Source organism: Botrytis cinerea, chromosome 5 (assembly GCF_000143535.2).
Source record: "Botrytis cinerea B05.10 chromosome 5, complete sequence".
Taxonomy (NCBI): Eukaryota; Fungi; Ascomycota; class Leotiomycetes; order Helotiales; family Sclerotiniaceae; genus Botrytis; species Botrytis cinerea.
The window spans coordinates 1,269,931-1,297,905 of NC_037314.1; the positions used below are offsets into that span (position 1 = coordinate 1,269,931).

General features: G+C 44.1%; 9 protein-coding genes across 10 annotated transcripts; 6 read left to right on the top strand and 3 right to left on the bottom strand.

Moving 5' to 3' along the window:
* Positions 1–38: 38 nt before the first annotated feature.
* On the bottom strand, positions 39–3,051 carry Bcrcy1. The gene has a single exon (XM_001559860.2). The coding sequence runs from the start codon at positions 2,939–2,941 to the stop codon at positions 122–124; it is 2,820 nt and encodes a 939-aa protein (XP_001559910.1). The 5' UTR covers positions 2,942–3,051; the 3' UTR covers positions 39–121.
* A 3,815-nt stretch (positions 3,052–6,866) lies between these two features.
* BCIN_05g03510 (hypothetical protein) lies at positions 6,867–8,513 on the top strand. The gene is made up of 5 exons (XM_024692962.1): positions 6,867–7,094; positions 7,146–7,155; positions 7,212–7,900; positions 7,958–8,064; positions 8,125–8,513. Exons 1-5 carry the CDS (start codon positions 6,936–6,938, stop codon positions 8,483–8,485), a joined length of 1,326 nt encoding a protein of 441 aa, XP_024548746.1. The 5' UTR covers positions 6,867–6,935; the 3' UTR covers positions 8,486–8,513.
* BCIN_05g03520 (hypothetical protein) lies at positions 8,503–9,594 on the bottom strand. Its single transcript, XM_001559856.2, has 2 exons — positions 8,605–9,594; positions 8,503–8,553 (listed from the first exon to the last, which is right to left on the bottom strand). Exons 1-2 carry the CDS (start codon positions 9,557–9,559, stop codon positions 8,534–8,536), a joined length of 975 nt encoding a protein of 324 aa, XP_001559906.2. The 5' UTR covers positions 9,560–9,594; the 3' UTR covers positions 8,503–8,533.
* Positions 9,595–10,177: 583 nt separating this feature from the next.
* On the top strand, positions 10,178–11,743 carry BCIN_05g03530 (hypothetical protein). Its single transcript, XM_001559855.2, has 6 exons — positions 10,178–10,394; positions 10,456–10,831; positions 10,884–11,001; positions 11,058–11,125; positions 11,172–11,202; positions 11,255–11,743. The coding sequence occupies exons 1-6, from the start codon at positions 10,230–10,232 to the stop codon at positions 11,547–11,549; spliced, it is 1,053 nt and encodes a 350-aa protein (XP_001559905.2). The 5' UTR covers positions 10,178–10,229; the 3' UTR covers positions 11,550–11,743.
* Positions 11,744–13,129: 1,386 nt separating this feature from the next.
* BCIN_05g03540 (hypothetical protein) lies at positions 13,130–14,659 on the top strand. The gene is made up of 3 exons (XM_001559854.2): positions 13,130–13,476; positions 13,523–13,779; positions 13,838–14,659. The coding sequence occupies exons 1-3, from the start codon at positions 13,312–13,314 to the stop codon at positions 14,613–14,615; spliced, it is 1,200 nt and encodes a 399-aa protein (XP_001559904.1). The 5' UTR covers positions 13,130–13,311; the 3' UTR covers positions 14,616–14,659.
* A 1,710-nt stretch (positions 14,660–16,369) lies between these two features.
* Positions 16,370–18,746, top strand: Bclcc4. Its single transcript, XM_024692963.1, has 6 exons — positions 16,370–16,602; positions 16,664–17,097; positions 17,165–17,210; positions 17,262–17,786; positions 17,851–17,999; positions 18,061–18,746. Exons 1-6 carry the CDS (start codon positions 16,477–16,479, stop codon positions 18,542–18,544), a joined length of 1,764 nt encoding a protein of 587 aa, XP_024548747.1. The 5' UTR covers positions 16,370–16,476; the 3' UTR covers positions 18,545–18,746.
* An 869-nt stretch (positions 18,747–19,615) lies between these two features.
* BCIN_05g03560 (hypothetical protein) lies at positions 19,616–22,942 on the bottom strand. Its single transcript, XM_024692964.1, has 4 exons — positions 22,475–22,942; positions 22,238–22,417; positions 20,489–22,177; positions 19,616–20,430 (listed from the first exon to the last, which is right to left on the bottom strand). The coding sequence occupies exons 1-4, from the start codon at positions 22,494–22,496 to the stop codon at positions 19,670–19,672; spliced, it is 2,652 nt and encodes an 883-aa protein (XP_024548748.1). The 5' UTR covers positions 22,497–22,942; the 3' UTR covers positions 19,616–19,669.
* A 655-nt stretch (positions 22,943–23,597) lies between these two features.
* BCIN_05g03570 (hypothetical protein) lies at positions 23,598–25,151 on the top strand. Of its 2 annotated transcripts, XM_024692965.1 has the most exons (6): positions 23,598–23,910; positions 23,968–24,008; positions 24,123–24,198; positions 24,255–24,437; positions 24,489–24,624; positions 24,674–25,151. In XM_024692965.1, exons 1-6 carry the CDS (start codon positions 23,813–23,815, stop codon positions 25,028–25,030), a joined length of 891 nt encoding a protein of 296 aa, XP_024548749.1. In that variant the 5' UTR covers positions 23,598–23,812; the 3' UTR covers positions 25,031–25,151. The 2 variants fall into 2 exon arrangements, with proteins under 2 accessions (XP_024548749.1, XP_024548750.1); XM_024692966.1 differs by having other exon boundaries at positions 23,968–24,198.
* Positions 25,152–26,486: 1,335 nt separating this feature from the next.
* Positions 26,487–27,877, top strand: BCIN_05g03580 (hypothetical protein). The gene has a single exon (XM_001559849.2). The coding sequence runs from the start codon at positions 26,675–26,677 to the stop codon at positions 27,746–27,748; it is 1,074 nt and encodes a 357-aa protein (XP_001559899.1). The 5' UTR covers positions 26,487–26,674; the 3' UTR covers positions 27,749–27,877.
* The last annotated feature ends 98 nt before the right edge of the window (positions 27,878–27,975 follow it).

The window sequence follows — 27,975 nt, forward strand, 5'->3', positions numbered from 1 at the left end:
ATTTATAATAACAATGAAAATTATTCCATTATGTTCATTGGTCTCGAAGAGACATTTATTCATATCTCATAAGGTTTCTATGTACCCCGTGCTAGAATTTTCTTTCCCCCCACCCTATAACTCACATAACTCCACATCCAATTCCATACATAGCCCTTTCAACATCTTTCTTAACCGTATACCAATCGGCCCTCCTCTCCGCAAACTCATAAACCTCCTCCGCCCTGAAGATACCCCCGAATCTATCACCATCCGCAATCACCGTCGCCATTTCCTTGGCGTGATTTGGACTGATCAAATAAATCTGACTCAATTCCCTTAATGCCTTGAAATACTGCAGTAAGTCTGCATTCCTTAGGGTTTTAATATAGACAAAGTAGATATTCATATCGGAGATGAGTTTGATGGCTCCAGAGGTAGAGATACGCTGACGCTTAAGATGTTTGCAGACGGCGGTGAAGAGACGGAGTCCTACTTCTTGATTGAAGACGTCGAGCATTGTTTTATCGGTGCTTCCGGTGAGCATTTTGGTGTGGGATTCTACGAGAGCGACGACTTGCACGGCGGTAGTAGTTGGCCCGATATCAATATCTGGGTTTGTACCAGTGGCATCGAATTCGGGTGGATTGTAATCGGTGGGAAGTTGAGTGGTGCCACAAATATATTCGACTTCGTCCATCAGGACATCAATACCTTTATTCAAACCGGCTGCGACTCTCTCATCAAGCATCTGTTCGAATTTTTTCTTGGCTTTAACGGCGGGATCAAGGAAATCATTCCGGTCCGCAAGTTTAGTTGTTGCAAGTTGCTGTTCGTAGAAGACATCGATCATCTGGGAGATCAAGTCTCCAACATTGACAAGCTCCAGAAATGTCATTAGAGGTACCACTACGCCCTGTTGGTGCTCGCTAATCTCACGAGGGTTGTATTTGGAAAGATGATCCACAGCTTTATCAAACCCTGTTTTGACGTGTCTAGTTCCAAGGATTTGCAATAATACTACAAATATTGCCTCGCACTGTTCTCGAGCTTCTTCTCCTGTTTGACCTCCTAGTCGGACGAAAAGAGCTGCACGTTCAATACTCGCTTTTGCAGAATGCGTAAGGTCTAGAGCCACTTCAATACTGAAGAGTGATCGAATTCCTTCTAACCTAGATGCCATCAAAGCCGCTTTGGCTGCAAGTTCATCTGTTGGTGCTTCGGTCGGTAGTGGAACCGATATTGCACCTGGTGGTAATGATGGGGTGGGTGATCGAGAAGGTACTGGTGACTGACTCGCACTAAGTACCTGCAAGCTTGACCGATTCCCTGCCTGGGGTGCTATCACGGGCTTGGTCGCACCAAACGGAGACATTGTAGGTAGAACATTTACAGGCATCATGACAACCTTTTTGAAAGAACTCATGAAATCCTTCTTATCCGCAACGCGATTGACATTGGCCATAAAGAATGATTCCTTTGAAGCGTCTTGAGCTGAGAGTTTCGTCTCCCATTCCCTGACTTCTGATTCGGCATGTCTTTTAAAATGATCAAGCTCTTCTGATAGGTAGAGATCTACGTGAGGTTCAAACACTCGCGCTATAACAGCTTTAACTTTATTGAAAAATTCTTTTCCTGAATTTCTGGTAGATCTGAGTGTAGATGCAAATTGCATACTTTGTTCAAAGATACCAGAAACTGCTTGCAGATAAGATGGAATGCTTCGTTCGTGGGATTCATCGAACAAAGGAGTAACGTATTCCATAAGAATATCCTCTGCTATTTTATCCAAAAAGATCTGCAAAACATCCTCCCCTGGAGGGAAGACCCTGTCGATTACATCTGCTTGTTCATTCACTTTCTTGGACAGCTTTTCCAGAAATGCCCGTGATGGCTCAAGCGCTATACCTTCAGAAGCTGCTTGGTTGATACAGTCCATTGAGTTACCGAGAATATCTCGATCGGAGAATACTGGATGTTTTTGAACGAACAGTTCTATACCAGCATACCCCCCATTTAGTACACCCAACACATGAGCATAGCGCCGCATTCTACCGTCAATATCCCACACCTCATAACCCTGCTCAAATTCTCGTAGCACTGCGGTCTCGAATATGCCCGTCATAGTGATTAACCTTTCCTCTCGTTGTCTCCATCCTTGAGCCCAGTCACTCCGCGAGAACACTTGTAGATGAGCTAGCATTTGTGCCTGTTGTTCGGGTGTTCTGTAAACTCGAAACAATACCGGATCAACATGACTCCTAGATCTAGCCAAGTCGTAGTAGAAAGGCCCTAGTGCTGCATATATTTTCCCGTATTCATGCCTCGCAGACCCACGTATCGATCTGACTTCCGCAAATACATTCAACAAAGCTTCTGGATCTTGCATAGGCGTTCGAGTTCGTGGTGGGGGCGGTAGACTCATATGACCTTGCGCTGATATCGACAGCGTCTCAAATCCTTCCGATAGACCTCTGATATTCTTCAAAGCAAATTCCGCCGACCTTCGCTGCTGCCGTAACTCTTCCTCCCCCGCATCAAATAACGTCGTGCTAGTTTTCCTCATTCCAGCAACATTCCCATTTCCTCCTCCAGCACCGCCAACACCAACACCAATCCCAATCCTTTTAGAATCCTCTTCTGCCCTTACTCGCACCATCTCTCGCTTTTTCCTCAGTATTTCTTCAAATCTTTTCCTAGCTTCTCCTTCGTTCCATACACCCATGGATTTTAGTCTCGATACCCATCGCGAATCCTCATATACCATTTCTTGCATTCGTTTCGACGTGCGCGCAAAGCTCATGAGATCAGGAATCGGTAGGTAGTCGAGAATCGTAGATATTATCTCAGCAGGTAGAACAGGCTTGCTGCTATTGCTGCCGACCATTTCGGTAGCTCTCAAAGAACTTAGGATGCTGTTTCGATTGTTACCCCCAACTGGGGCGCGCCGGAAATTCGACATTGTGAAGTAAGTTCGCGTGGTATCGCGAGTATGGGATAGTGGTTCACGGAATTAATGGCATCAGTGAACGTATTCGCATTTTCCAATTATGGTGGTATCTTGTCGTCTTCACCGTTGCTGCTCAAGGTTGTGGCTGAAAGCTGGTCGACACATTGTAATCTGGAGATGTCGCTAGACTGTTGTGGCTTGGCTAGACTTCCCCCACCACCAAAGTGTATATAAATTCATCCATCGCTCTACGCTCTGTTCTGATTACACAGAAACTATTAATGTTTATACATTCATCTCATGCTTACCAGCTTACCTACATGGGCAATCGGTCGATGAACTGCACTATTTCACGAATAGTTTCTTCCCCGTGAGGATCCCTAGGAGACATCACATATAAGATGCACACGGGATTCTCTGATCATACACTCTCGTTTCTATCCTTTTTTGATTCACCTGAGAAGATGTGTCAAGTATATCTGTTTCATATTCCAGTGGTGCTGTAGTAGCATGGATATACTTATTAGAATGGTTAAGAAGGGAATGTCTTTGATAGCAGATGAGGGGTATCAGTTTAGTGGATGACCCCTTTTTGGGAAGCTCTCAACTTTACTCCTGCTCCAATCCCTCAACCCGGAGAATTGCCAGAAGTCTAGAAGTTGTACATGATTCTCAGAAAGCATATAATTCTTTAAAGTATGCACAAATCTAATGAAAGATCTCGGCACAACTATTTCCTTGCAGGCTCTAAAACAAACAGTCGTTTTCCTACTAAGCGGCATTTTGCTGTACAAAAGAAGCAAAAGGCACAGCCGATTACAGTTAACAGAACCAACAACAGATACGCAGTTCTCAGATATTTAGGTAACTAGAGAAACTTGACAAACAGCGGCACTATTCATGCCCAGATTTATATCACCATAATTTAAACAAGATGCCATCAATATCAGCAGCTTAGATACTGTGCGTTTCGCCTTTCCGTTTGTGTTCATCTCTCACTCTGTTTAGAACAGAAATCTGGTCTTCCTATTGTTCTAGAGCCTACAAAAGTTCAAGTTTACTCTTCGCTTCAGACAAGGTATGGGGGAAGAACGACATGCCCTTATACAGTCATAAAGCAACTGGTCAAATTAACTGATCAAGACAGAAGCCCGGCTGCAAGATCGCTGAAAACCTGAACACAATTGACGGAAGGAAAAATCATCGGGAACTCGTTGAATTCCACTATTGCAGGCGTTGACACCACAGCCAACACGCTTGCACATGCAATAATGTGCGTCGCCATTCCGGATGAATGGCAAGTCTGGGTAATCGTCAATATTGTCCAAGTCATCGATGCGCACCCGTCGGGAGATTATTCGACGCAATTCCCGATTCCCCCTCACTGTCTGGTATCGATGATACCTATTTCTGTCTTACGTCGTGACAAGCTGTACCCATGCAGCAAAACACCTTAGTTTCAGACCCTACTTCTCTATACATCCACTGTTCACGTAGTGAGGACAATTCCGCAACGACAAAAGATCAAATATCTTCTCGTCGCACCAGGAACAATAATCTACTTTAGCGATTCTGCAATCCACATTACATCCTTGATATGGGGCTCCGACTTCCTCTAGTTCAAACCATCTCACTGGCTCGAGCTCTCTACCGAACCTCCTGGTCGTGAGACTCTCCGTGAACCTGCTCGCGGCACATCCATTCCCTGGTCTGCAGGTCTCCGCATCTTTCCCGGCATTAAAGTGGCTGAAGCAGAGTTCGTTAGTGCGATATTCTCAATTTTCAGCCAATGGAAAGTAGAAATTGTGAGGTAGAAGGGCGAGACTGAAACAGGATGCAAAAAGATCGATTTGCTGCTCTTGTTTTAGATAATTCGACCAAATTGACTTTGCAATTCAATAGACCACAGGATGTGGAAGTCGTATGGGCTATAATATGAACTGGATTTGGACATGAAGTGACCGGGGCCTTTCTAGGCGCTTGTTGTAAGAGAAAATGTTGCAATTATTATTACCGCTACTCTTTCTCATGTTTGGTATTTCATTGACAAGAGCGACTAATTGGAGGCGATGATTTTGAGATGCTCTTACTTTTAGGTGCAATACAGGCTATATATAGGCATACACATAAATGTATGGTTTGTTTCAGAATTTCAAACATTAGAGAAGGCGATTCTGGGGGGAGGGGCGCGGCCTCCCTCTTTCACGATGAAAAAAGGAAGACAATGGATGAGAGAGAAAGAGCAAGAAGATTAAAGGAAAGCTTTGATTTGGGTTTTGGATAAGGTATGTTGCAAAATATTGTGTACAGTAGCTGAAAACAAAACAAAACACCGCATAGGATCGTCTATTCAGAGGCTAAGTCATTATTTAGGTACTTAAGGAAGTGACTTGCTTTATATATGCCGACCACTACAAAGAAGAGTCGCTCAACAAACGAGCTAGACCTAGAATTTCTTGGATCTTTCTTTTTCCTGTCCTTAAAATGGCCCCCGCAAGGACCGAAAAACTACTTTTCCTGGAAATCCTCATGTACTGCATCATCAGAAAATGTCTAGTTCTCTCTACCCAACTTCTTCGCACTTCTCTGCCACATATCTTTAGCTTGCCAGAAAGGTTCATTCATCAGAAGAAAAAAGGGATCTTCTGTTCACTAAACCTTGTATCAGTCAGCTTTCTTTGTCACTGCAAATCTTTATTTCTGGCCTAACACCTATGAGCTTTTGAAGGTAGCAGTTGCTTGAAGATATTTTGCAGTAGAAGTGTCTGGCCCAAATGTATTGAGAAGTTATGAAACATTATTAGGACAGATTGGTACAAGCTGAAAGTAAAGCAGCAGGCATACACGAGGGGCGTACCAAATCTCGATCTCGAGAGAAAATATAAGTCACAGCTGCAATATTCGCAACAAAATTCAATTCCTTTCAGGCATCACCGAATCCCAGAAATCTTCAAGTGAGACGTGAGTGAGAAATCTATCATGGGAGTCCCTCTTCAAATGGACATGTCTAGTGAAGAAAGTTGCTGCAAAAGGAAGTCTCCGTACAATGAACTTAAATGCAGTTATAAAAACAAACCATAAAGAGCAGCCAGGAGTGATAGGACTGATTATCGGAGACAAACCGAGTTCTGATTATTTTCTATGATTAGAGTACAGAGAGTATCCGTTGCAGAGATGACAAGAAACAAAAAGGAGTGCTGGCTAAAAGAGAAATACTCAAACGATTCTTCTTGTTGAGTTTTATTATTCTGATAATTCTGCTGTGCTTTGGTGCTGGCAAGGAGCCGCATGGGGCATGTGGACCGGCTTGGGCTGGGGTCTCTAAATGACAGTCAGTGATTGGATAGATTGGGTCTGGGATCAACTACAATCACAATGTCTCAATTGTAGAAATACCAAGTTAATAGTTCCACGGCCCAGTTTCCCGCGCAAGTCATCCAGTATCGAACTTCACAGTCCTCCAAGCGCAACCTCTATCGTCAATTCTCAGCACGTATCCGGATGGAAACACGGGATTGACTTCTCAGGGAGGCCTGTATAAGATGGTATGACTTATTATCCTGTCTTCAGGCTAAGGACTAGATGACTAGGTAAATGGAAACACGAATGATTTCCGATTGCAGCTTTTTGTTAATGATGTGTTTTCCAGGAATCTCGATCGAACTCTTGATCCTTCCTATTCTTACCTCGGGAAATCTGACCCATGTAGTGGAGCAAGTGAGATATTAGTCCACTCTATGGTTCCCATTTATCGGGCTGACGTTGCCCATGTATATCTTCTTGCGGCTTGGCCACATTCCCCACGAAGCCTCTCTGCTATCTGGCCTTCAGCAAAATTGGTTCATGTGATTCTGATGTATTGAATGTCTACGAAATTATGTACAGTTTTTATCCTTGTCCGAAGGAGTTATATATAGCCGAGAAGGTAGCTCCTTTGGAACATTCTGCAGATACTTCTTCGTAGTATTATACATTTATTGAAGTTATCCATTTATTACATTTGAAGATGGGTGATGCTAATGTAAACTATATAGCGCGCACAATCAGGCCCTCTTGCAAAGTAGCTGTCATAGGAGCTGGTCTGGCTGGTCTTGCAACGGCCGTCAGTCTTCAGAGAGTGGGCCATCAAGTCACAGTCTTTGAAATATCGTCTGGGCTGAAAGAAGTATGTTCCCATATTGAGCTATTTGGTTTTCAAGGCTAATGTCATCGATAGATTGGGGCTGGTAGGTTCCACACGAGTTTTATTAGCGTCCTGAATGTTAATCATCTTTTTGTCCAGGAATCAATGTCGCAACCAATGCGACCATTTTGTTCAAAGAATGGGGAATTCTCTCCCAGCTAGAAGAGGTTTCCATTGAGCCAGAAATTGCCAGGATGTTCTCGCACAAGTCACAGCTTCTTTCCAGTACAATAATAAGTCCCGACTTCAAAGACTTGTACAAGACTCCCTATCTTATCACTCATAGGGCCGAGTTGCAAAATCTGTTATTTAACAAGGCAACCAAGCTCGGAGCTGTAACTGTATTTAGTGCAATGGTAAAGAAGATAAATTTCGAGGAATCAGCGCTCGAGTTTGCAGATGGAACTACACAAAACTTTGATGTCATATTTGGGGCTGACGGAGAAAAGTCTTTCTGTCGAGAAGCACTACTTGGTAGAGAGGATCCTCTTGATGACAGTGGTTTTGATATTTATCGAGCAACTGTAAAGATCGATGATGTGGCTGAGCTCCCTGATCTTGCCGAACTAGTGGAGGTTCATAGTATCAACATGTGGATTGGCCCCGAAGGTCATACGGTGACTTATCCAATCAGGAAAGGAAACCTTCTCAACATCGTGTTAACCCATCAGCATGAATCTGATTCTCCGTTGTCGATGGGTCCTGAATCTATTGGGACGGACAATGTGCATCAAGCATTCAAAGACTGGAGTCCCCAATTTCACAAACTGCTAGATGTGCCAACGGCAGTAGGTGTTCGGAATATTCTACACCATTTTTCCCGGTCTAATCTCTCATAATTCTAGTGGATGAAACGAACGATGATGTACTCTCGGGAATGTAATTCTTGGTTACATCCGTTAGGCTATTTCGCTATCCTGGGGGATTCTGCACACGGATCTCCGCCTTATTTGTGAGATGATCCAAACCCATTTAAATTGAAATATAACTAACTATTGGCCATTGCCTATAGAGCACAAGGTGCAGCAATGGCATTTGAAGACGCCGCAGTGCTTGGTGTCTTATTCTCCAAATTCAAAAACAAGGATGATATACCCGAACTGCTTAAAATCTATGACAGGCTCCGACGACCAAGAGCGTTGATGTGCAGAAATCGTAGCAAAGCTCTCCGTGACGTATATGCGCTAGAGAATGGGCCAGAGCAAGAAGAGCGAGACAGAATGTTGTTGCACGACCCATCTTATGATGGGTCTCCCAATTTTCTTGAAGACCCAGTTCTGCGCAACTGGCTGTATGGATATAATGCTGTAGAAGCTACTGAAGAAGCGTGGTTTGAACATATGAAACAGAAGAAGGAGAACAGAAGTGATTAGGTGCAAGAGTAGCACACTGAATCATTCATCATTCTAAAAACTAGTTGTCTAAGCCAACAAATCTTGATCTATACTTAAGTTAGTACGGGTTGTTTATCAAGAATTTTAAGTTAACTTACCAATGCGCCCCAAGTATTCAATAATAACGCTCACAACCATAACAGTCCCAGCCATTAGTGGGCCATGAGCAAACCACCATCGACATTGCTCAGAACTTCCGAAATCAATGCTCGTTACCATTCTAAGCAGCATGAAGACATTGAACAATGGAGGCCCAAAATAATATAAGGTACCCGCGCCTACTATCTTTCCAACAAAAAGTAGCGTTATTACTTGGATCACACCAAGTGCACCTAACAATTCGCGGATGTGGAATTGATGCCGGACTGCCATAGAATTTATTCCGGCTTTCGTGTCATCTGGGAGATCTTGAAAAGCATAAACGGTCTCGAAGATAACCGTCCATATTGTATAATATAAGAAGAGCAATAGAGCGCCAAAAACAATCACGTCATATGCTTGATTGAAGAAAGGAAGTTGTGGTAGTAGTGGGTCGATACCCGTCGCCGCAAATCCCACAAATACTCCCCATCCGAATGTTACGCCGAGGAAAACGGGAGTATATGCCATGAACCTCTTGGTAAATGGGTATACTCCTGAGAGAATGGTTAGGGCTATACCATGAACGGCGAAAGATGGAATGAAACTTTGCATTAAGACGACCCAGGCAAACCACAGGAATCCCGTGAACAAACAGGCACTCCTGACTGAGAGCCTGCCGCTGGCCATGGGTCTTTGTTTGCATCTTTCGACGAGTTTGTCGAGGTCTCGGTCGGCGATATCGTTCCATGCGCATGCCCAAGAGCGAAGTAAGAAGGTGCCGCACAATAAAAGAAGATTGATTTTCGCGATATCTTGCAATGATGCTGTAGTCTCGGGTATGCATGTTGCATAGAGCGAACCGACTATGTAGGGGAAATGTATGATCACAACCCCAATAGGCTTATCAATCCGTATGAGCTGCGCATAAGGTAGCAAGCCACTTTTGGGGCCGAAGATCTGTGTTGATGCCATGGTTTGGTATGTTGCAAAAGATGCTGTGAAGGATCGATAAATGAAAGAGGGCGAAATCAACGTTAACAATAGAACAAAATTTTCATGGAGGTTTAGCCAGCCGAGGGGAAGCACTACATCTAGTCTCATCACAATCAAATGATTCAGGGGAGTAAATGTTCTATCTGATCACACCGAAAATCGCAGGTTCTATCTTTAGCGCGATCCCACTTTGGAACATGCTGAAGAAAATCACCATATAAGTAGTACCAAGTGCAAATCTGCCATACTCTGATCTTATCCAGGCGAGCAATCCGTCAATCTGCCCATCCGTTATTTTGATTTGTCCATCCTCACGACCGGAGGAAATATCTCTGGCTGGATGGATTTGCAACAATGGTGTAAGAAATTAGTAAAATCTGATATTGGATTGGATTTCGCTGGTGGTGGAGGTTACATTACACAAATTTACAGGCAACTTATGCTTATGCGCGGGAGAATAGGATTTTCTTTATCAAATCTTTATTAGAGGATCAATGTCAAGCTGACTTGAGTAACTTCACAAGCTTCTGGAAGTTTGTTAAATATCCACGTGTAACCCTCGCTAATATCTACTCTTCTACTCCCTCTTCATATACTGGTAGCTACATGCTTGTCTCCACCTCAATCTTGGTTTTAACACGCAAGAATTATGGATCCTGTTAACCTACCTAGCAATGATGACCGAGCATCCACTTTGTATGCAATCATTTACACGCCACTGATATGCACTATACCATTTCTTGCCCTACGTATCTGGATCAGGACTAAGATGAAGAGTCTCGGAGTCGACGACTATTTGATGGTTGCTTGTATGGTATGTATCAATTTATCTGAATGCAATGATAGATTTTGAGACTGACTACTTGGAACTAAAGCTTGTTTTTATCGGAGCTATAGTGGTGACTACGATTTATGCTGTCAAGGGAGGCTGCCGTCATATCTTCTATCTCACTCCATCTCAAATCATCGAAACTGTGAAGTTGAACTTTGTGGCTCAAGCTTTCGGTATCACGTCTCCAACACTTGGAAAACTAAGCGTCGGCTTCTTGATGCAGAGAATTCTCGGTCCGCACACAGTTTATCGAAAGTGGTTTATTCACATCGTGATGGCTGTATACGGGCTTTGGACTGCACTTACTGTCATTTTCACGTACACTCAATGTACGCCCACTTCCGCCTTATGGAATCCCACCCCAGACATGAAATGTTGGGGCAATCGAGTTTTCCCAGATATTGCAGTCTCACATGGCGGTAAGATTTCCATAACTCGTTTTCTGCATAAGATCTCACTAACTGTCAAAAGCATTCGGTACATTTATAGACTTCTCGTTTGCACTGTTACCTATCACGTTAGTCAAGCAGCTAGCAGTCACTCCTAAGCAGAAGCTGGCACTCTCTATATTGCTCAGCATGGGTATCCTGTAAGTATCCAGCGTCCCTGTATATCTTTTAGATTTAGTTCCTGACTGTGAAAAAGCGCAGGGATTGCAGCGGCTATCAAAACAAACCAGTTGAAGGAATTCGGCAACCAAACAGATCCAACGTGTAAGTGCTCACACGGAGATTGCTTTTCTGTACTAACTAGTTCTAGGGGCAACCTTTGATATCTTCGTATGGACAACGTAAGTAGCAGTCTTAGTTAATGCTCCAACTTGTTTCTGATTGCTGAACTAGGGTTGAAATTCATCTTGTCATTATTTGTGGCTGCCTTCCAACACTACGGCCAATATATGAGCGCATCATAAACAAACGTGCTATTTCACCGTCAAAATCAAGCTCTAAGCCCACCCATGGATCATCGACTCAAGCATCTGCTACCAACAAAGGATCTTTCTGGAAGAATTCAAAAGCTTCGACCACTATCACCTCTGATAGCCGTTGGATAAATCTCACGGATCGGTCCGAGGACAAGATTAATGTGGAACGGTCCGTGGAGATCGACTCACAAAGTGCACGTTCAGAATCATAGGTGAAGATTGAACTTTGATAGTGGGTATATGCGAACTTTGCACTGTAGCTTAATTACTTGTTGAAGGGAGAGCTGAGCTGGGCACGATGTAAACTTTCTGTCTGCATACCATTGGAGGAGGTTCCTGTCGCCTGCATCTCACTTGCAGGATCATTTCGTGTAGTAATATTATAATTTCTGTGTTCTCGTTTGGAGATAAGAGCTGGTGTAGTGAATCTAATTGTGTGCTTGAGATTTGTAAACATTCCACTTTAGAAATCTGTGATGGTATTTGTCTGCATACTCGGAGAACATCCCAGGTAGTCGATGATAATCCCTACAACGAATTACTGTTTGTAAAAGTACCATCATTGCACGATTGACCAAAGCTTGTAGGAACAAATGAGGTGGTAAATCGACGTCTAGCTAAGCATGTGTCAATACACCCCACTTTCGCTGGGGAAGCCTGTCCATGAACTCTAACCTTGCAGATCTTAGCACGCGTTGAAAGCTTACGTCGTAAATCAAGCCAATCTTCGATTTGGTATCATAAGTATACCGAATAAGCTTGATTGATTGAAAGTAAGCCTCTACCCATTTTGTCCGTGTGATGCGACGCTAAACATATAATGGTGGAATCAACAAAGTGGATCACTTTCGTTCCCGTTTTTCCGAGCATAGGTCGAGTGAAGGCTTGTTCTTAGCTGCTGGATTTCCAGAATACCCCACGATTTACATGGCCAAGGTCCAACTGTATCGCTTGTTCAACAACTAGTGGCGTCGGATATGAAGACAGTCCATTATCCGGTCAGTTACGATGAAGCTAAAATAACATACCCGGTGGAGTTTGAGTTGACATAGCGAGAGGATAAAGGAAAACTAGTCCCGATCAGCAAAGCTATGATTCCGTGGATTCTTTCCAAGCTAGTCATTCGATGATAGTCTGAATGCCCTCATGTTCTGAAAGATTTCCCCCATCTTTTCCTGTATAGGGACATAATCTGGACGGTATGAAATATTTCTCCGAGCTTCCATATCTAAGATTCGTGAAACCATCTTGAGAATTTCTTTATTGTTCGAGCCGCTGGTAGAATAACAAGGAATCTAGTTCCATGTGTTCTAGACTCAACCATGTGCGCGAGCCGCCTTGAGGTGGGATTCATGTTAGTGATTCCAAGGCTTATGCTACAGACGTTAGGATGAGGCGAAGTATGTGATTGTGAATGAGAGTGCATGCCAGCTCCTTGCTTATACCATCTCGTGTGGCTCTGGGTAATTAGCAGTATACTTTGCTTCGATAACCAGGGTTACTTTAGTCTATATTCAGGGGGCCACGCCTGCATCACTTTGAAACCTCGAAAGCTATAGCGACAAACTACACAGTCAATGTTACAGTCCTATTCTGACTGCAGATATTCTCAAGTTGACATGTAGGGCGCAGTCGCATTCGTTAGTAGTAATGGCTGACATGAGGCACAGTCTGGTTCATTTGGGATCGTAGGAACATGGGCAGGCATGAGACACAGTTGGCTCGCTGCAGCTTACGAAATTATAGAGAATCCCCTATTCTCTTACTTTCTGCAGCTTTGTTGCTGTAATCAGATCAATTTCTGAACACAACAAGAAGATTTTGATAAGATTTGGTAACTTTGTCGAACCCAGTCTACAGCTGAAAGTCTCCTATATCACAATCTATTGCACCCCGTCCTGTACTTTTTTTCTTCCATCCAAACACTTCCAAGACTCATCATTATTGAACCCAGCCCAGTTCTCAATTAACAAAATGGCCGTTTCCGATCTTATCAAACAGATCAATCAAGTGGTTGAAAACCCACCTGCTCCTGACGCTGTCAGTGAAGAAGAGCGAGTGACTCTTTTGGCCAGTCTTGAAAAGCTCAGAAATGTAGTTGAGGCACCGATTGACTTCACAACTCGGGTTATCTTTGGTGTAAGCTTCATACAATCTAATTATGAAATCCCGCTCATCATTCTAGGCACATGAACAAGTCGGTCTTCGGATTGGTATCGAAAGTGGCATCTTCAACACCATGGCAGCTATTGGTCCAGGCGAGTTAACAACCTCTGAGGTTGCGCAAAGGACAGGAGCCGCGCCACTGCTGGTAAGCAGAGTCATGAAGCTTTTAGCTGCTATGGGTCTCTTCATAGAAGTTGCAGAAGACAAATATGCAAATGGTCCATTTGCCCCTGCTTTCTCTGATGCCTCACCGCTGCCAAAAGCAGTACTTCACATGTAAGTGATCATGTGTACGAGTATATTCCCAAGCAAAAGCTCACTCAATGGTGAATAGTGTCACAGCCAATGAAGTTCTCATAAAGATTCCAGAATATCTGAAGAAAACCAAATACCAAAATCCAGAGAACACCAATGATGGGCCATTCCAATATGCCATGAATACCAAACTTCAGTATTACGACTGGTTGAAGACAGAACCCGAGCAAGCTGTTGCTTTCAATACTACCATGATGTTGCAACGTATGGATCGCGGTGAACCATGGTATGAGTATTACCCTGTCGCATCCAAAATCGAGACGCCTATCGATGAGAAAGCTCCACTTATTGTTGACGTTGGTGGAAATATCGGAATCAACCTCAACGATTTCCATGCCAAGTTCCCAGAACTTCCCGGTCGTCTCGTGCTTGAGGATCTTCCCGAAGTCATCTCCAGTATCCAAGAGCTGGATCCCGCCATCGAACGCGTCGTTCATAGTTTCCTCGACCCACAGCCGGAGATTGCTAAGGGTGCTAAATTTTACTTCCTCGGCACTGTTCTCCACGATTGGCCAGATGCAGAATGCAGGACAATTTTGTCGCACATTCGAAATGCCATGAACAAAGATTCAATTCTCCTTTTGAGTGAGAATGCTGTTCCTGATACCAACGCTGGTTTGTACCAAGTCAAACTCGACTTCGTTATGATGAGCTTGTTTGCTGCGACCGATCGTACAATCAAGCAGTTCAGAGTTTTATTGGAGAGTGAAGGTTTCAATTTGGTAAAGGTTTGGAAGCCTGAGGTGGCCAGACCTGGAAGTGGATTTTTGTTTGAGGCTGTCTTAAAACAGGATTAGAAACGCCTTTGTATTAATATCCCATGAACACTCGCCAACAATCATAGTCTTTATCATCAAACTTTTTCTCCAGCTATTGAGCACCAATTCATACCTGTTACCCTATAGTATTGATGTTTAATCAACGCTTTATTGTCACTCTGACTTCACATGATCTATCTCCTTCAAATATATCAACTTGCTCATCGATTGATATTTGTGAAGAATGAGTATCATTCAACTTCTTGAACTGTTATTAGGTCTGTAAATAGATGTTGAATATGACTATCAATTCAGACCCAGAATCCCATATCCTCATTCAGCACTTACTCTTCTTCACCTAGTATGAAGTGCTTTCTTGTGTTACCAGAAGCTTAGCATAAATTTTAAGAGGCGATTAGCTGTTAATATCTCCTGATTCCATGCAGATTGTGATCTGCATGTCAATACATCGCTCACTAGCAGGCCAATCAAAGCATTATTTCGATCCGCTATCCGTCAGCATTCTCTATTCGAACATGGGTACATTAGCGGCGCAGCACTCCTGCGCCGCTCCGTGCCATGAGCCCACAGTAGCTTACGATCTAGATGTCGAAGATTTATCCATCCGGGGTTACACGAATGATTCTGCTAAATCATGTTGACACTAGTCTAGTGATGCCTGCTTAGTCCTCAAGTAAAGTTGCTAAGCTCATTCCAATTGATACAAATAGGCAGGTACACAATCTGACAGTAAGATGTCAGATAAACAACAACACTGGTTAAATTGAGATAAGTAAACCAATTCAAAGTGAAGAATCCCAGCTTACCCAATTAAACTATAATGCGGGGAGCCCACAACTATTGCAACATCACCGCTAACCAGGTTGATGGAAAATCATGCTCGGTTCCGAGCTCGCATACCAAAAAGAATTCTCGCAGGATTTCTTACTCATAGCGATGTTACACTGCATACGCAACAGCGTGCATAGACTTTAGCTATTCGGATAGCAAATACGAAACTATACGAGATTCGAGTTACATCGATATGTGATGCGAACAGAAACCACACCACTGTTGGGTCATCATATCTAGATCATATCATGTTGTTCAAGGATACCGATTGATTGATTTGACGAATGCTACTTTGCTTGGGGCGAGCCAAGTACTACATCTCTTGTCCAGACTTTCTACAAGCCGACTTGATAGATGCTCGTATTGTTAATAACCAGTTCTGGTTTGTATGAAGGGACCTTACATAGTCATCACTGTATAACTACACAAGTGCTTATCCATCTTACTCCCACGGGAAAAGACTACATTCCGCCTCGTGAAATCCTTCGAAAAATATCCTCTGTCTAGCACAGAACCAGCGTTGAAACCGATTCCATGGTTCGCGCACGCGCGCGCACAAAACTCAGTCGTCAAAGTAATACGGCGTGCCCGGAATCCTTACCAGTATGTACTGCGTCTCCCCTTTTTGGGAAAGTTTCCCGAATCAAAGCTCTCCACGTGGCGTCGATGAAGCTTTCGAGAAAGTTCGTCTGTATCTCAGTCTGGGAACTGGTCTAGAATCTGATTTTCGCATGAGCTTCTCATTTTCGCATTCGCAGAGTAACATTGAAACAAGGTGAGATTATACGTTGTGTCCGAGGTTCATATAGCATGACTTGAACGAAATGATGTTGCCGAGGACATAGAGACTTGAAGGATAGGTATACTTTCACGAGACGGGTTTGGGGAACTGAATTTCTACCTGGATTTCCTGTAATTCTTTCTTGTATCCAGTCAACAGCGACGATGCTTTGGAATCCTAGCACAGTCTCGTGGTCACGGGCACAGTTCTGCGTGGCACTGCTGGTCAATTTCCCCGTAGTATCATCCTTTTCACAGTATCAGAGTAATGGTGAGCAGAAATGTCCTCATAAAACAGCCCCGCGCCTTGCAATCCTATCTGACCACAAAACCAGGGCTATCAACAATTGGCTTGCTGAATTCGACTACTCTTCCACCGTTTCTGAAAGACAATGTATGCGAACATTTCAAATTCCTCCCTACAGTATGAATGCAAATGACTGATCATTGAGTAGCCTCTCCCATGTGGCGTTCCCTGGGGAAACACAGAGCCTGGAGGAGCCCCTCCTCACACAGGTGTTGTGAGACGCTACAAATGGACAGTATCTCGGTCCATCAAAGCACCCGATGGTGTTGAAAAGAACTCCATTCTCATCAATGATCAATTCCCAGGACCTCTAGTTGAGGCCAATTGGGGTGATATGATTGAAGTAGAAGTCACCAATGCTGTTGAAAGCGCTGCAGAAGGCATCACAATTCACTGGCATGGTCAACCCCAAAAGGAAAATCCGTGGTATGATGGTGTACCGGCAGTAACTCAATGTCCAATCGCTCCCAACACAACTTTTACTTACCGCTTCAGAGCTGAAAGTTTCGGAAGTGGATGGTATCATTCTCATGTAAGTGGGCAATACGCTGACGGACTCTTTGGCCCTATGGTAGTTTATGGGTAAGTCACTTTCCAAGATCAAAATACGCCTTGAAAACATTAAATGTAGAAACTAATCATATAAAAGCCCATCTCAATTACCATACGACATAGATCTTGGCCCTATAGTCCTAGTCAGTATTCAAAAATCTTCTTAATGAATCGCACAACTAACCTCTAATCAGAGCGACCATATCTACACCTCCTACTTTCAGGTACTTGAGCAAGGGCTCGGCGTGCCCCTCGTCTTCCCAACCGTGGGCAACAATCTCATCAACGGAAAAGGAACCACGAATTGCAGCTCAATTGCAAATGGGACAAACTGCACTCCGGGAGCGCCTCTCGCAAAATTCGCCTTTCAAACAGGAAAAACCCACCGTTTACGACTGATGAATACCGGAAGCTCAGGCACTCAGAAGTTTTCTATCGATGGCCATTCGATGACTGTAATCGCGCAAGACTATGTTCCGATCAAACCATACACAACAAATGTCGTCACACTAGGACTAGGACAACGTACCGATGTGCTAATTAAAGCTACCGGTAGCGCTAGCGGGTCATATTGGATGAGATCCGATCTGGACGTTGCGTGTATGCAATTGGAGACTATAAATTCGCATGCACTTGCTTCGGTCTACTATCCACAAGCGCAAACATCATCTGAGCCGAATACTACTGCATACTCATGGGACAGTAACAACTGTCTTAACGTAAGATACTTCCTCGAAATCTACAAAGTGGATTCTTCAAAACACATACTGATGAGCTTGATAGGATCCATTAAACACAACCGTTCCATATTATGCCTTATCCCCACCCAGAACTCCTTCGCTCACCCAAAACCTTCAAATCAATGCCGGCCCTAACGCATCTGGCGTTCTTCTATTTTACATGAACAATTCCACTTTCAGGGGAGACTACAAGTAAGCTACAAATCCATCTATCATCTCTCCATACCAGCCGCGATACTGACAAATCTACCAGTGCACCAATCCTGCTCCTCGAATCTTCCGGCAACACATCCTATCCCGAAGACCCCAGTTGGAACGTCTACAATTTCGGGAACCACACGTCCATCCGCATTATTATCCAGAATATCTTTCCCATCTACCACCCCATGCACTTGCACGGCCATGATTTCTGGATTCTCGCCATCGGCACAGGAGAATGGGATGGTCGAGTTGTCAATCCCGATAATCCTCAACGAAGAGATACTATTCTCATGCCTCCTGGCAGTCCAGATGTTCCCTCCTATCTCGTTATCGAGTACATGGCTGATAACCCCGGGGTGTGGCCTTTGCATTGCCATATTGGCATACATCTCAGCGCGGGGATGCTCATTAATACTTTGGAACGACCTGATTTGGTAAAGAAAAGACGGGTTCCATATGTGATGGCCCAAACATGCCGAGACTGGGCCAATTTTAGCGGGACCAATCTCGTTGATCAAATCGATTCGGGATTGTGATTGATTCATTGGGATGAGGGGTAGAACTAGATTAAAATAGATATAATGATACCTGAAAAGAATGAAATTTGCCCCAGACTTTCCTCATCATACAGGACTGCGAAGTGACCGTGATGGCAATGCATAAAATTCCCCAAATCAAATACCCAACATCCTTCATCCTTTACTCGATCAAGACTTCTCTTCAAAATATCTACATTCACCCTCACCCTCACCCTCCTAACAACTACCAAACAGTCCCCACCTTCCCCCCCTCCCCAAAAACAAACAAACAAGAAACCAACCCCCCAAAAATCGAAATCGGGATCGAAAAAAAATCATATGCATAACAATCAATCTTTAACCACCACTACCACCACCACTAACTAGCTCACTAGAGCTTTGAAATTCAAAACTACCTCAATCATCAATCACCAATCATCATCTCCAAGCACCTCCATAACAAAAGAAAAGAGTAAACCATTTCCAATCCAACAAAAATTCCTAATTCCTAATTCCCATCATACTTCTCACATAAAATAGCGACAACTCGCAGATTGATCTTATTTTACCCTGCTCTCTACATACCAAAACGTGGTTTTCGCAACGGATATGTATACATCATGCCGACTTTCCCAATACATCAAGTTCCACTACATGAGAAAATCTTCGCATTAACAAACTTCCTTAATAATAAAAATCTCACTACTTTACTACAGATTTTCCTCCGCCTCCTCTTTCTGATCAATATCCCCCTCCCCCCAATCTCCATGTTCATTACATCACTGCTCCCAGTTTCCATATTTAGTCCGCATATATACTATGCAAACCCAATTAACTTTGAACCCAAAATCAGAATCAAAGCCAAGTGCAGTTATTAAATAAGCCATATTGCTTTGCCTGCCTGTGCCTATCCTCCTTTCCACCATTATCCTCGCTTAGGAAGATGAAATATCATAAGATCATCCCAGTTTTCAAATACCGTATCGAGATAGAAAAAAAAAACAAAAAGACAAAAGAAAGAAAGAAAGGAAGATCCTTGCTGCCTAATCCCATATCCCTACCCTCCATCATCAAAAGCTCTGAACCGATTGCCCAGAGCCCACCCGAAATTATATTTATATATATAGAGATACAACTATCTATTTAGATCTCCTCATGAAATCTGGGAGCTCTACCCGGACTAGTACTGGCGGTTCCCTGAGATGAGAATGGTCTAGGCGGAGCCAAATCGTCATTAAAGTTGTCCCTTGCCTCTTGAAAATCATCATCATCATCGCCGCTTAACACGTCTTCTTTACCCTTTACTTTGTCGCTTAATTCGCTAAGACTACTCACATCATCTCCTGGTCGTGTTTTACTTCTGCCCACTCTTTCAGTTTCCTCAGGTTGTTGTGCAGGAGCGATAGTGGAATTGGTTTCAGGGACAGGAGCGGTGGCATTCGCAACGTCCCTTATACTTTGTCGACTAAGAGACGTCGTACTATTATTAACACTTGCACCTGTGTAGGTATGACCACCTACAAATCCCTTCTCATCTTTAGTAGCGTTAGACTCTGATAGGGATTTCGAATGACGACCGGATATTCTTCCCATTTTAGACTTGAGCCAGTTCTTCACCTTGGAACCACTCTCAGAGGTTGGTGATGGGGTATTGGATGAAATTTGTGGACTTGTGTGTGCTTCATCTGTAGCTCCAGATATATGAACACTATTTCCATCTATAGAAGTACGAATGGGTACTGGGGTTGGGGCCGTAGTGGGACGTTCAGCTTCGCCAGGGATGGTGGTGGGTGAGGTTTTTGATACTGGAGCACCTGGTTCAGATTTGGTGGTCGATTTACGACGTTCCTTCAGAGCGGCCTTTTCATCGGCTTTGCGCTCCTTCTCTTCGTCCTTTTCTTGTTCTGCATTATGTGTTAGCTCATATGAATACATCGATTGTGTGAATTAATGGCAACTTACGCTTCAATTTCTTGGTGATTTCTTTCTCCTCTTTCTCTCTCATCTTAATCTCTTGTGATTTTCTCTTTCGAGTATCTTCCTCAAGTTTCAACTCGGCTTCTCGGAACCTTTTAGCCTCCGCTTTGGTATTGATTTCCTCCAATTGTGGCTGGATGATTTTAGCGGCGGCAGCATCAATCACACTTTGGTCGACAAATTTACCACCACCAATATCGACTTTACCGAAATTTTCCATTCTAGCTTTGCTCTGGGCTTGAGCAGCTTCGTGTGCTTTCAACTCCCATTCGGTAAGTAGAGATGGAGCAACTTTACCAGTATTTTTAAATACTTGTTTATCCATCTCGTGAATGTCTTTGTTGACGTTGCGCTTAGCTGCCGCATGTAAAGCATCGCGATCTCGTTGTCGCTTTTCTTCGTCTACTTTAGAGATGTTGCTTGAGAATAAGTTCATCTGAGCTCGAATCTTGTCAGACTGATGGCGATCCTCATCATAACTGGAAGCCCGACGTCTTGTTCGACCTCGCTTAGACAGCTTTGAAGATATACTTGGAGTAGCTCCATAATAATCTCGATATTCACGATTTCGGATATCCTCGGTTGTCATTCTCGCCACCGACTCATTGGTGAGCTGCTGTGCTCTTGCTTGGAGATTGTCAAAACGCATCGGTGTAGGTTCATCATCGCTATCTATGGAAAGTCTTCGCTGACCGTGTGCTGCAGCTGCACCAGATTGCGCATTGGAAGTAGCAGTGTCTTGCTTCTGCTGTTGATTGTACATTTTTTTGGCCATAGCAATTGCCGAGGCTCTAAGGACATCTTCACGATTTTGGTCTATGGGCAGCTCAGGTTCAAACTGGTCAACAGGTGGCTGGGAAGTATACATTTCTCGCGGCATTGTTGTGAATGGTACTGATCCAACACTCTTTTCGAAAGTGTTAGGCTTTCGAACAGTGTTTGATCTATGAACAGCGACTGCAGCTTTCATGGCATTACTGGGCGCATTTGTTTGACCAGGATGGGTAGCTTTTCCAGTGTTGGTCTGAGATTTGTGAACAGACTTTGCAGCTTTCAAAGCATTGCTTGCAGCATTTGCTTCATCCGGATAGGTTTCGGCAGAATAGGTGGATTTCCCAGTATTGGTCTTCTGAGATTTGTGAACAGACTTTGCAGCTTTCAAAGCATTAGTGGCAGCATTGGCTTCATCAGGATAGGTTTCAAGTTTTTGAATCTTCACTGGTGTCGAGTTTGCACGTTTCCTGCTGCTCGCCATAGCACCAGTCGCAGCCAAAAGGGAACCCTGTCTTCCAACAGCAGTGTGTCCATAATCCAACTGTGGTGATAGTGTGTTTCCCTTTTTCATAGCATGAGTGGCGGCAGTATTTCCCCATGCTGTAGGCTCCGGTTGCCACAAGTCGACACCTTTGTTGGCTTTATGAGCTAACAAAGCTGCTTTTGCGCCATGCGCACTTGATTCTGGCTGCCACATGGGCTTCATTTTATAATCCTTGGCCAACATCGCAGCAGCAGATGCCGCAGCGGACGGATCTGGTTTCCAATGTTCGAAAGTCTTTTGGTTCTGCCACCCCAAAGATGCTGCTGCTCCAGCTGCGGACTGACTCTTGCTCAATCCGACGGAGGGGTAACTGGGTAAATCTCGTGGCTTCGCGTATTTGAGAGATGCTGCTGCACCTATGTGAAAGAACTGTTAGCGATGCCATCGTATTGTACAAAGTGGAGTCAAATAATTACCAGCAGACGACAACTTATTGTCGCTGTCCAAAAATTCATAGCCCGACTTGGGCGCTTGATTATTCTGGTTTGTGACGTATAGCGCCGCGGTGGCAGCTTGATCTTCTAGTTTGTTGGAGCTTGTTCGAGTTGGGTGAGATTTGCTTTCAATTGACATTCCATTGGCTTCAATGCCTGTAGCTGTAGCACGGATTTAGCACACCTGCAGATAAGGAATCAACGATGGCTTACACGCACCATGGTTGTTAATAATCGACATGATTACACGATCTTCCTCCCTCCTTCTTTGTTCTCCACGCAGGCAGGGTGATAAGTTTCTAGGAATGCACGCTGACAAAAGCGATTCTGGCCTCCCGTTGTGAAATGAATCGAAGCCAATCAATTGATGTGGACAGAATAATCTCTTTGGTATCGGTTATTACGAGTCTTCCTATCACTTTCCGCGATCTGATGGATTGCAGTCGTTCCTTGACGTGAAGTTGGACGACGATAGCTAGGACGAGCTTGCTGGTGACACATGCGATAAACTTGGACACTTAGTACAGTCTGTCGGGAGGTAGTATTTTTGGCAGAATCCCGGGACTGCTGTGGTCGCTTTATTCCGTGGACTATAATATCGCACCTAACTGTGTATCGTCTAGGGTTTTCATCATTTGCAGGATTTCGACATCAGTAGGGCGTAGCTGAATTCTCTAGTCGGCGATCGATGAAGCAAGCAAGCAAGCAAGCAAGCAAGCATCAAGCTCTTCTCAAATCCCAAGAAAGGGAATGATGGCACGAACACGACATGACGTAGCTTTGCGTTCAGCCACACCAGGATTTAAGTTGCGTGAATGCCGATAGGTCGGCACCATCAGGTCGAATGCCCGGATTGATGTTCATCGCAATCTTAGCGGAGGATAAGGTTGGGGTTGCCGTCGCTGCTCTGATGCGAAAAGGCGTTGGATAAAGCATCGTGGCCGGCAGAGAAAGAAATCGATCACTCAAGGACAGCAGGTAGAGCAGGTAGACATATGTGATGTGCGTGTGTTAAATTGATGCACAGCTGGGGTGATGGCTCTTTGTACATCGTATTTCCCCAGAGATGATGCAGAATGATTGTGTTTCCTGTTTTTGGGCAGGATCTCTCTCATGATCTCCAGCAGGGATTTAAATTGCAGGTCCCAAACCACGCCGACGCACATAATCCTTCACATCATTTCCTTGTTTTGTAATATCGTTGTCGCTTGGAGTAATAACCTCATCCATGCCATCGTGATTGTGCATAAGACTACGACTATAAGACTCCACCGCTACATTATGATTGAAGAACCTCTCGACTCTCAATGGAAGAATCTTCTGCAGCGAAATCAAGCATTTGCATGAATTCTATTCCGCAATTGAAACCTTTTCTCGGTCTCTATCCAAAGGTCAACGATTGGAAGCAACGATCCGTTCAATATCAGATCATAGTAGCAAATACGGCATCTTCCATCTTCCATCGTCCTCTAAACCATCGTTCAGACCTCGCCATCGACCATAACATTATCGCATCACACGTGGTGTCAACACTCTAGCAATCCATCGAAATTTACAATGGGCCCACAACCCAAAAATATGTACGACGGACAGTTTAACAATATCCTGAACTTTCGCGATGTTGGAAAAACTGTCAATGATTTCTTGGGGCGAAAGTATGCACCTCCCCTATAAAGACCATCGGCAGATTGGGACTGACTTTTGCCTGCAAGACTTATCAGAGAAGGTCGAATCTATCGCTCTGCAAGGCCAGGTGTGTACCTATTCACCAGGCTGTAGGGTTATGCACGCCACACCCAAAACATTGGCCAATCCAGAGCAGTGAACTCTGGCGAAGACGAATTATGTTAACGGATTTACCTGGTAGATGATGCTACGATGGCAGACAGGCAGCGGGTTAAGGAGCATTATGGCATCAGAACGATATTGGACCTGCGAACAGTGTAAGAGATCTATCTAGCTACCAACTATCTCCCAAACCTAACCATAAGCATCACAGAACAGAACATGATAAGCAGGCAAAGAAGCGGGCGACAGACATGAGAGACCCTGTCCTCACAGCATCAAACAGTGCACTACGTGAATCGATGAAGATACCAGGAATCAATTATCGCGAGATCAATGTGAATGGAAAAGGGTTTGAGAGAAGTTTAGTATGGCAATTATCACCTTATAGCATTGTGTAAGTTTTGATGTATTATGCCCAATATTGACGGCTGACCAAGACATATAGAAAATTGATCGGTCTCATGGGTTTGGGCTACCGTTTGGAGGCTATCGGAATTTTAGGGCGACAAGTCTTGCAACCCCGAGGACTTATAGGGCTGGGATTTGATACGATCCATCATTGTGGCCCGGAACTTGTCTCGGTAGATCATTATCAGCCTTTCATGAAACAACATATCTAACATATCTCAGGTTCTCAGGACTTACTGCTCCCCGGAAAATTATCCAATTCTTGCCCATTGCACCCAAGGAAAAGATCGTACTGGGCTTACCATCGCCTTGATCCTATTCATCCTCGAGATACCCATAGAAGCCATATCACATGATTATCTCATGAGTGAAGAGAAATTACTTCCTGAAAGAGAGAGCCGGTTGAAGGAAATCCATGAGATTGGTCTGAGTGATGATTTTGCCGGATGTCCTGTGGATTTTATCGAGAAGATCTATGAGTATCTGCAGAACACTTATGGTGGTGTTGCGGATTATTTGACGACGATTGGTTTCACGGAGGATGAACGAACAGCTCTCGCAAAAGAACTGAAGGCATAGGTGCATGCGGATAGAGAGGTGCAGACTTTTGGATGAGACTTATATATGATGTTAAAGGGGGTGAGTGTACACTTAACTTAATGCTACTAATTAAAATGCAGGAACTATGTTTATGATTTCATCTCGTCCGGGCTGCAGATGATTGAACGTTAAAGAATGTTCCGACGCATGCGCAAGGGACCAAACAAAATTCTAGACTTCGAAATCCGGTCCAGAAGATTGTGCTCCAGAATACAAAATTGCAAAATGCATCTCACAGTATCCAATATGCTTGATGGGCAGATCATTTGTTTGATTTTGCAAGTACTTTGTACATCAAGCCAGAATAGAAATTTCGATATGCAATATTCGGATGAGACCCTTGAAAAAATGTCCGAAACGTCCGTACATGCATGGTATATAAATTGGTCGGTACTTGTTAATCTCATCTACGAAGTACAATGTCAATATACTCTGTAGTGAAGCTCGTTCTCATAAGCTAATTCGAAACGCTCGTGTTCAAATCATTAATCAAATCATTAATCAAATCAGAAGACTTAAATCGTTTCTACGCGTGTCGCTCGCGTATTTATTGATGGGCATGATGTGATCTAGAACCCACACTCTTCAATCCATCACTAGGTGGATGATAACCTTATTACTTTTAGTTATAGAATTCGGCGTTTCCATAATGGCGATGTTCATTCAGATGATGTAGATCAGGTGATGTGTCTGACTCGATTGATTTCATACCTCTCATATTGGAACTGCCATAATGCTAATGCTATTGCTCCTATTCTACAAGCAGAGAATGACGCGTATTCTTTCTGATAGAAATCTCAAGATCAGATAACTACATTACTCATAAGAGATACATGACTTAGCAAATACATTACCCATAACAGAACACAGGTCCAAGCATCCATACAACAAAGATATAGACGAAGACGATCCATATTCGGCAGATCAGATTCCTTCATCAATCATTCACACCATACGCTCATCGCGAATCTCCCACTTCCTCGGCACTATCATGATCGTCCACCCCTACATACCTACCTATCAGCACACTATAGCTAGGTACACCATATAAAAACAAAACAAGTCTTTTCCCATCCATACCAAGAGTGGAGAAACCGTACAAACCCATAACGTACACCAGACCCACAGTACAAATTCCCTTCACAATCCTGAAACACGCAAACAATATATGTGAAATAAGCATTCCCCCAGGAAAAAGCTTACACGAGCATTTCCTCGGCGTTAATATATCTCTGCGAATCTTCGGTGGGGTTGTTGCTGGGAAGATGAAGGAAGGTCGGGAATGAGATCGTCGTTTATTTGGAGCAGACAGGGCTGGCTGGCTGGCTGACTGGCTGTGGAAATCATCCACTCAATGTGTTCATGTTGTAATACGATGTGGTGGATGAGTCGTATGCGGATGTATCTATATATGGGAGTAGTTCTTCCCATCTTTGAGTCTGAATAGTTTTGGAAACATTTGCACGGGTTTGCATTCATTCTTTTGGAGTACTGTTTATCTCTACATACATTCATTCGTTCATTCATTCATTCATTTTCGCTCCTTTCACATTCACCCACACACAATCTCTCTTTCACACATTTATCTATCAGAACTTCACTTCTATTTACTTTCCAAACAAAATGAGATTCTCAAACACAATTGCCCTAAGCGGCCTCATCGCCTCCTCCCTTGCCGCTCCCTCCCGCCCCAACCAAGCACGTGGTCATCGAGGCCACACCCTCCAAAAAAGCCAAGCAGCAGGAGGATTTGCGCAGCCAAGCGCCGGCTACCCCGGAAACTTTGGAGGATTCGGAGGCCCACAAGGAGGTCGAGCCAGACCCACCGGTAGCTATGGCAGTTCTGGCTCTAGACCATCTTCTGCAGCCGGAAAAGGCTCTGCCGCAATTGCTGCTCCAACTCCAATTGCCAGCGGTAACCCTGACGCTGTAGCTCCTTCAGTTGTCGCAACACCTGTTTCCATTGCCTCATCTGCCACATCCACCCACAAAGCCGCATCCACATCGAAATCCAAATCCAGCACCACAGCCACCGAGCACGCCGACGAAGAATACAACGTCTCGTGGGCGGGCGCCGTTCTCGACGACGGCGGCTCCACAATCTATACAGGCGTGTACACGGAATTCGTCGTCCCGACCCCCAAGAAACCCACCGCGGGCGAAACCTCCGCAGAAGTATGGACCGTATCCTCATGGGTCGGCATCGACGGGTACGAAACCAGCTCCGCCTGTGCAGGGCTCTGGCAAGCCGGCGTCGACGCCTCGATCGACAGTTCCGGAACCCTCTCCTACGACGCCTGGTACGAATGGTACCCCGCCAACACGCTCGGGTTTTCTCTCAGCGTAACAGCCGGTGATACCATCGCGGTGAACCTCACGTATTCCTCATTTACCGAGGGCAGCGTCACGATGGAAAACAAATCGACGGGGAAATCCGAGACCAAGACCGTGACGTCGACGGATCAGTTGTGTGGACAGGCTGCGGAGTGGATTATGGAGGATTTGAGCATCGATGGCTCAACCATTGGCTTGGCTAATTATGGAAATGTGACGTTTAGTAATGCGTATGCTACGACCAAGGAGGGAAAACAGGTGGGCCCTACTGGTGCGAATATCATGGATATTGAGACGACTTCCAATGAGATCTTGACGAGTTCGTCTGTTACTGAGGATAGCGTTGTTGTGGCTTATGTTTAAGCGTGTGGATGAAGAGGTGGGTGAAGTGGATGTACGATATATAAACAGTCTCAAGGCTTAGATATGAGATTAATTCTGATACTGGAAGCTCAACACCATAATGCCTGGGGCATTCATTGGTTGTCATCAAAAAAAAAAAAAAAAAAAAAAAAAAAAAAAAAAATCTATTCTTCGTATATATATATATATAAACGCTATAATATCGAGTCCAATTTAGAACTCTGATC